The sequence below is a fragment of the Manihot esculenta genome, chromosome 17 (genome assembly GCF_001659605.2).
Source record: "Manihot esculenta cultivar AM560-2 chromosome 17, M.esculenta_v8, whole genome shotgun sequence".
NCBI lineage: Eukaryota > Viridiplantae > Streptophyta > Magnoliopsida > Malpighiales > Euphorbiaceae > Manihot > Manihot esculenta.
In genome coordinates this window covers 26,981,201-26,989,543 of record NC_035177.2, presented here as the reverse complement: position 1 = coordinate 26,989,543, position 8,343 = coordinate 26,981,201, and the positions used below count along the sequence as shown (strand labels likewise).

The window sequence follows — 8,343 nt, the reverse complement described above, 5'->3', positions numbered from 1 at the left end:
TCATTAAAATAAATGAGAGGTTAACTGAAAATTTGACGGTAGAGACTATTTTGCAGTTTTTTTAAATGTGAAAAATTAAATTGTAGATTTTTAAAAACACAGGAACTAAAGTAAATATTTTATTAAACTAGAGAGACTAAACTATAGTTTACCCTTTTATTTTTGCTTGTTTACTAACTTTTTAGTAAGGACTTGACAATATGAAATTCAAATTTAAATTCATTATATGAATAATATAATCGAATCAAATTATATTATACTGTTGGATTACTAGCTCTAACTTACTTTTTACATAATTAGGTTTATGTTGTTTAAATATCCAAACTTTCTTTTGTTTTCCTACCCACATGAGATTTGGAGGCCAATACTTAATTAGATATTAAAGATCATATCTAAGTATAAATGAATATTATATTTAAAATTCAGAGAAGTAAAGGAGAATATACTATATTATTGCTTATTTTGCATAACTTCCCAACAGTTAATTTATAGTAAACTCTTCTATATTTTCACTTTTGTTTTATTCATTTAATTGTATTATGCATTACTTATAACTATTTTCTGCAGTTGCAAGAAATTACATGAGATTGATCATTCTCCTCAAATATTAGCAACACTCAAATTCTATGCGCAATTGATTAAATTGAATATTTTCTCTGAAGAAAATTATTCAATATAGAAAATCTTAGACCAACCATTTAGCTTTGAAATTTTTTTTTTCCAATTTAGGATTGAAAGACACTAGTCTATTGTATCTACAAAAAGTAAAAGATTCTAGTCTTAATAAGTATATTTGCCATACAAAAATATGTCTTGGGTTCCATCCTCCAGCATCCAAAGATAAAAGAATAAGATATCTGAAATTTTATAGTTAAAAAATCTAAAAGACATTATTTATCTAATCATAAATTGGTAGAATTTTTTTGTTGGTGGAATTATATCCATGTTCAAAATAAAAACTATTAAGACTTGTGAAGGCCATCAGTTATAGCTATGTGACTTCCCTCAGCTAACAAGTAGTGTAATCCCACCACCATCTACCGCTTATTCAATCCACCTGTCCTGTGCAATCCAGTAAACACTTCTATCTCTAAATTTCTCATGAAAACCACCAAATTACCAGAGATCCACTTGTGGTTCACCAGTTTACTCCATAAATTTTCGGAAGTTCTAATATGATGTCCCTTGATAAATGTAACCTAAAATCCCAAGTAACGCCATGGATCTTAATTACTTTTGGAGCTTGAACATATTACTCTACTTAACAGCAACCGTGAACAGTGGAGTCGACACAATACCTTAAGAACCAACCGAGAAACCGCCATCAACATTCACATTAAAGGGAATTAAAATCTTCGCAAACGCCATCACTCGAAGCATCCAAAAAATTAAAGAAGAGGAGGAGCCATTTCAAGGAAAGATCAAAATGAAAAGGAAGCGGTTTCATATAGTTCTTTTTGCCAAGGGATTAAAGGGATTCGATGGCAAGCCAGACGACTACACCCCTTTTCGCTATGGATTTCCTTGTTCTTTCATTTAATAAATTTAATAATCTTTTCAGTTTTTTAAGCTTACAGTTCTAGGTAAATCTGTTTTTTCAAGAGTATTTATTCCAGTGCCGAGATATCACATACTTATCTTAATTCCATTGTTAAATTATCATTGAGCACTTTAATTAGTATACTATCAAGCATTTTATGTGCAAGATTCAGGGGTGAACTTGTACATTTAGCCTAAGGCGCCAGCATGCTTGGCTCATGTGAGCCACCAAATGAGCCAAATGTTAGTTTTGCATGAAATGACAATATTTGTCTTGCACAGAAAATTGGACGGTTGGACACTCAGGCAGACGAGCAACCAGAGCACAATATACGAAATTAAGACCAACCATATTTAAAGCGACGACCAATATAATATAAATGTATTTGCAGCAAAAGGCAACGCAACAATTCAATGAAATGAACCAAAAATTCCTGATATTCAATAACATCTTTCTTCTACAAGAGTTCAACATAAATGATTGGCATAGCATATTTGTAAGAGCTAAAAAGTTGGTCCAAAAACTGGAATGTAACTTCAGCTGAGATCAAAACAGTATCCAATTGGGAATAGTCACAAAATGAAAACGCAAGCCATAATGGCTTGAAAAACACAAGCTTACAGCCTTCTCCCTCTTCTACCACCCTTTCTGCGAGTGCTATCAGTAGGAATTGGAGTCACGTCCTCTGGAACAATAAACCACCAGGGAAGAACCAACATCAGCATTCCCACAAAAGTACAACATCATTAATAACAAAACAAAAATCTTCAACACCAATCAAACATATGCAATTCATACAGACCACCCATCAGAAAACAACATAGAATTTCATACAATTGTAGGCAAAAATTAGTGGTAAATACAAGGAAACATGAATATCAAATCATATATCAAAACCAATAAATCTCGAGACTTAGAATCTCCAGGTAGACAACAAAAAAAAGCATCAAAGATTTCATGGGAAACAAATATACATCATTCCAAACACAAGAATAGGATAAGGCCCTTACCTATGCGACCAATTTTCATTCCAGAACGAGCAAGAGCACGAAGGGCAGACTGTGCACCTGGACCTGGTGTTTTTGTTTTGTTCCCACCAGTAGCACGGAGCTTAATATGTAGAGCAGTAATACCAAGTTCCTGCCACAAAAGAATGAAAAATCAGTCAAGCAGTTAAGTAGCAAATTACAGACAAATTCTTGTGTCATGATGAGCATAAATACTTAATGCCCACTAAATTCATTCATATAACAAAAAAATGAAGGAAAGTTAAGCTGTCACATTTGAAAGACCAGAGAAGGAATAATGCTAAAAAATATTCACAATTCATCATATACAGTTAGCATAAGGCCTCACCGAGCTGCATGCTAAAAATGAGGCAAGTAATAATAAATACACCAGAAAACTACTACACGACACGCAACCTCAAGGAGGTAGGGATAGAACCCCTTCTGAGGAAAGAAGGATAACAGGATTGGCACAAATTTCTTTAATTAGACTAGACTAGATGTTTGCACCTACAAATGATTGAGACATACTCAAGCCCGAAAAGTATCTTCCACAGAACAAGACACAAAAATAAATGGATTCTTTTGCTTCATTTGAAACTTGAGAAATAATAGAATTAGTCCAAATGTCACTGTTGCATTTAAAAATGGACTTCAATATAAACCTGTATCAAGGGAAAATTAAATGCACCAAGTATTTCACCTGAAGCACCTCTCCTATTAGGTGAGCAATCACATAAACTGCCCTAGAAAAGTATGAAAGTTTTCAGTTGGCAGGTCAGGCCTACTTTAGAAGGAACAAAGGTTGCTAGTTGCCATGCCTCATAGTATCTCAGAACTTTGTTAGTACTTGGTCAGCATTCAAGTGACCTTTGACTACATAGGCACTCCAAGACAGAAACAAAAACAACCACTCTAAATTCTAAATAAGATCACTGAATAAAGAGAAATGATTTGTAAACAGGACGAAAACCTTGCATCTCTGCGAAACATCCTGTGCTGCAAGCATGGCAGCATATGGTGAAGATTCATCTCTGTCGGCTTTCACCTTCATGCCTCCTGTTTTAGAAGAGAAGATCACATGTCAAATGAAACAGATTTATCCATAGACAAGATAGATGGTGGTGGGATGAGACAGACATAAAACCAAATGCAAATTTCATGGACATACACAAAGAAACAAAAAGTAACATAAAAGTTTTGCTTAATATGCATAGGTCAAGCAAGGGAGACTTTACCTGTTATTCGAACAAGGGTTTCTCTTCCAGAGAGATCAGTCACATGCTGCAGTACAATTCGCCAATATTACTATTACTAAAAGTAAACATCAAGTAATAGAGCTGGCTAAAATTGCAAAATGTCCCAGAATACTTACAATGAATGTGTCATTGAATGACGCAAAGATGTGGGCCACTCCAAATACATGCTCACCCTCCCTCACTGCAGGTCCAAGTGTCACATTTTCTTCCTTTGGCTCTCTAGTCTTCTTCTTCGACTGTAAAATGGTTCATGCCAAGCATAAAAGCACATTGAGTCAGCACCTCTTGCAACTAAATGAAAGAAAAATAAACAAAGCAAATCCAGTGTTGAATCAAGACCATTGCAGCCCAAAGCAACAAAAGCTGTAAATTAAACTGGCTTCTGGTTCAGGAACAAAGTGAGCGTACACAGAATAAGTTGATAACTTGTTCCAAAACTGGACGTTTGACATATATAGACCAAATATAAGAGATCCCTGTTATGAACCTCGTAAATAAATTTCAATTTTCAACAAAAAAGAAAAAAATGATAACAAAGTCATTCTCTAGAAACAGGCCATTGATAATGAATCAAAGAGGCTGCATTCTGAACTTCTAAATTTCTGCTATGCTTGAAAGGATAATATTCCTAGAAGTGAGACTATAATTTGTTGCTATTAAGACAAATAATAAAAATAAAAATAAAAATCACCAAAAATATAGTAAACTGTTAGACAACAGGTTGTGATAAATCAAACAAAATAACTTCCAAATAAAACAACGAACACGATTAAGCTCTATAATAGACTGAAAAAACACCACATTAACTGTCCTGGATTTCGCTTAAAAAGATTATTTGAAATAATTCACAATATACTTACCAATCACAAAAGCAACTAAACTCCAGATCTTATACTGAATCAATATACAAAATCAACAGATTTAACGTTTCATAAAACAACGTGAAATCCTAAAACGACACCATTAACGACGCAAACATAGAGATCGATCGGAAAATCTAGAACAAGGAAAAAGGAGTAAAGCAGAGAGAATAGCATACCATGGTTGCAAGGATACGAGATTGCTACGGAGATAATCAGAGGGAAAGGTTCAGAGGGAAAGGTTCAGGGGGCAGAGTGCGAAAACCCTAAAGAGCAGCTAGAAGCTCTGTATCGGCTGCGATTATATGAGAGAAGCCGCCTAGGGTTTTACCAAAAGAGAGTGTGAAATTTTTAAATTTGCATTTATGTCACTTGACTTCTTAAAAATATTAAGAATGCACCTCAAGATTATTTTATTTAATTCTTCCCCTTTTCCCCTCCTTTTCTTACAGTTAAATTCCTGGTCCGGAACCTAACTTTAGGGATGGATTGGGTATTTTCAGGTACCCGATCCGACCGAACCTTAATAGAACGGATTTAGGTAGTTATAATCGGATTTGGGACGGGTTCAGATTTTAAAAATAATACCCATTACGAATTCGAATCAAATTTAAATTTTATGTACAGAATATCCACTACCCGAATCCGTTTATATAAATAATTAATTTAATATAAAAAATATATTTTACAATAATATTTACAAATTTTTTTATATATTTTTATTTAAAAATTTAAATTTAAATATTTTTTAGAAATATTAGATTTTTAAATGAAAATTATTAATGAAAAATATTTTTTATATAAATTATTAATTAAAATATATAAAATTAAACGGATTCGAATTTTATTCAAATAATAATAATCGGGTTTGGCACGGATTCAAATAATTTAAATTAATTTTTAATCGGATTCAAAATGAATTCGGATATTACTAATATAAATCGAATTTGAATTCGGATAGTTTAATTTTCGCGGATATTCTAACCGTTTACATCTCTACGGCTAACTTTCTTTCTTCTCTTCTCATTTGTTTTTTTTCCTTGTCATCCTTGATGATCTGAGATCCAATTGAATAGGGTTTTACAAGGGTTTTGTATTACTGAATAAGGCCTAAGCTTTCTGAGGAGGGGACTCCTCTTTTATACATTGTCTTGCTTGCTGGTGACGTGTAAAGGTCTCTCCAGGATTGGGTCACGCGTCTCTGCTATGCGGATTCGGAGGTACTAGGGTATCAGCCGCCTGCTCCATGCGTAACGGCCTCTGATTCTCCTCGTGCGTACGTTCGAGCGGATCTGCCAGGCTGTCTGGTGAATATTACTCCGGATCCTGGGCTGGGCTGAGAGTTGGGCCGGATGCTAAGCCTGAGTGGGGAGGGTCTGCTTCGTGCGGGCCGGGCCGACTTGAGTGAGGAAGATGGGCCGAGCCCGGCCTTGAAGGTTAGATGAGCCAGGCTTGTTATGTACATCAGGTATGCGGGCCCCTACGTCGTGGGCCTTGGGCTGTGGTCAAGCCCCTGGTCTGGGGTGAAGGAATCCAGCGGTCATCAATTGCCCCTTCACCTTCTCGGCTGTTATTGCTCCAACTGCCGAGGGGGTGAATATCAAGAACTATTATGATCGCGTCTGTTCGGGTTCAGGTGCCTTAATAACATCCTTTCATCTTTCAGTCGTTGCGCAGTTTCTGAATTCTATCTGCTCTTTCCTCTTTCTGTCTTTTCTCTATCTTTCTTGTCCTCTGCCGCCTTTACTTCCTTGTCATCATTATCTGGGCATCTCCTTTCTTTCCTTTTATGTGAATATCTTTTAGAAATCTGACATCATTAGCTTAGGGTCTATTGTAGCTCTGCCCCATGCTAAGTCCTCAGGCTCCGAGTATATATCAGCGCCAGCTTTTCTTCATTCTTGGGCCTTCTGTTGAAGCGAGAAATTCTTGTTTTATCTGTGGCAGGTCTATCCGACGCCTTCTTCAAACAGATTGCCTTGCGCCCCAGAGGTTTGCCTTGATTGTGCTCTCATCATCTTAAGGGAGAACTGTTTCTGACTTGTCCCTGTTTTGAAACTTTTGGCAGTTCCTGAGATAAAAATGGGTCAGTTCAAAATTCTTGAAAATTCAGTGTTACCTCTAAGGCGTCTGGATGGTGCATTGAAGATTCTTCGGATATGGCAGGCGAAGGGCGAGACCATTCAGCAAGCTGCTGAAACTGATTTACCCAGGTCGTCTGGCCGGCCTCCTCCTCTGCTTGTTGTCCGGGCTCCAGAGAAGTTCTGGACTGTTGAGGGGTTCGATCTTACTTTGCCTTTTTCCACAGAGAAACAGGGAATTTCCTCGATGCCCCTGTTGTCCTCTTTTGATATAAACGGGAGTGGCGCCGGCGCTCAGCTTGCTGTTCTTTTTGGTGTGAAGTACCAGTATTATTATTCCCTTTGGTGTGAAGTACCAGTATTACGTGAGACTGGGATCTGCTGCACTCAGTCAGGTCTCCAGCGATTTCTTCGAATGTGTACTTCGCGATCTCTTTGGGGCCATAGCCTCGAAGACTTATGTTTTTCATGTGTGATGCACGGCCGGCATACCATATCTGAGCTAGTTCGAATGTATCGTGCATCACACTTGGATAACCGGACGTTCGCGCAGGGGAACAGTGAGAAATGCTTATGGGAATCAACTTGTTCAGTTCCCCTGTAATAGCGAGACAAATCTTGGCCTTTTCTGAAAAACTCTCATTCCGAGCTACGAGAAGTCCTCCGAGCTGAAGACTAGAATAGTAGGGTAGGTAATAATCGTAGATGAGGAAGTATCTGGATATGTAAATTCTTTAAGAATAGTCTTTTATCCCGTAGTGTAGGCCTTTGTAACGTGCTGTAATGTGCTTTTCTTTTAATGAAGCTCTTGTTCTGCTCTCATACTTAAGCTGTTCTTCTTCTATTATGTGTGAAATACTTTAGATTGCTCGCCTTATCATTTTAACCAACTGAGCTCTGTCCTGCTTTTTCCCGAGCTAATCTAACCTATCTGCGAGCTCTGATGAGTTGAACTCCGGATCCACTTAGTCAACTGGGCTTCCAAGTTTTCGAACTGGACTGTCTGACCGACCTGTGAGCTCGGTCTTTACTTCGATGAATTGAGCTTTGAGTCTCCTTCATCCGATCGGGCTCTCAGGTCATGTTGTCCGAGCTGAATTGACCGACCTGAGAGTTTTGTCTTTGCTTAGTGAAATGAGCTCTGAGTTTCCTTTAGCTGGCCGAGCTCTCAAGTCATGCTGTCTGAGCTGGACTAATCCGACCTCTGAGCTCGGCTTTATATGAGTTGAACTCTAAGCTCTCAGCTTTGTATGACTCCGAGGTGCTTTTGGCGCCTTTTTCCGATCTTCCACCCTTTGTTTAGTAGTGGTAAATCAAATCTTATAACTTTTTAAGTGATGCGTAAGTCTGACCTTTATTATGCTCCCATTTGCTTGTACTTTTGAGTCTTTTCATGACTTGCCCCTCTGTTTCCACGGCATTGACTATAGGGATGGTAAAGTAGTAGGCTAAGTTGTTCTGACTGATGATTTGGGCCTGTATTATGTGAATGGAGAATGGGCTTTTAAATGATGGACTGTCATCGTATACTTGGCCCTTGATAGATGTAGAGAAGCTCAGCGATCATCCTTTTGCCCCTTTACCGTCTGGCCGGTG

General features: G+C 37.5%; 1 protein-coding gene across 1 annotated transcript; it reads right to left on the bottom strand.

Annotated features, from left to right (window-relative positions):
• Positions 1–1,954: 1,954 nt before the first annotated feature.
• LOC110604373 (40S ribosomal protein S14-3) lies at positions 1,955–5,004 on the bottom strand. The gene is made up of 6 exons (XM_021742511.2): positions 4,846–5,004; positions 3,923–4,042; positions 3,786–3,831; positions 3,521–3,606; positions 2,551–2,680; positions 1,955–2,225 (listed from the first exon to the last, which is right to left on the bottom strand). Exons 1-6 carry the CDS (start codon positions 4,846–4,848, stop codon positions 2,158–2,160), a joined length of 453 nt encoding a protein of 150 aa, XP_021598203.1. The 5' UTR covers positions 4,849–5,004; the 3' UTR covers positions 1,955–2,157.
• Between the last annotated feature and the right edge of the window lie 3,339 nt (positions 5,005–8,343).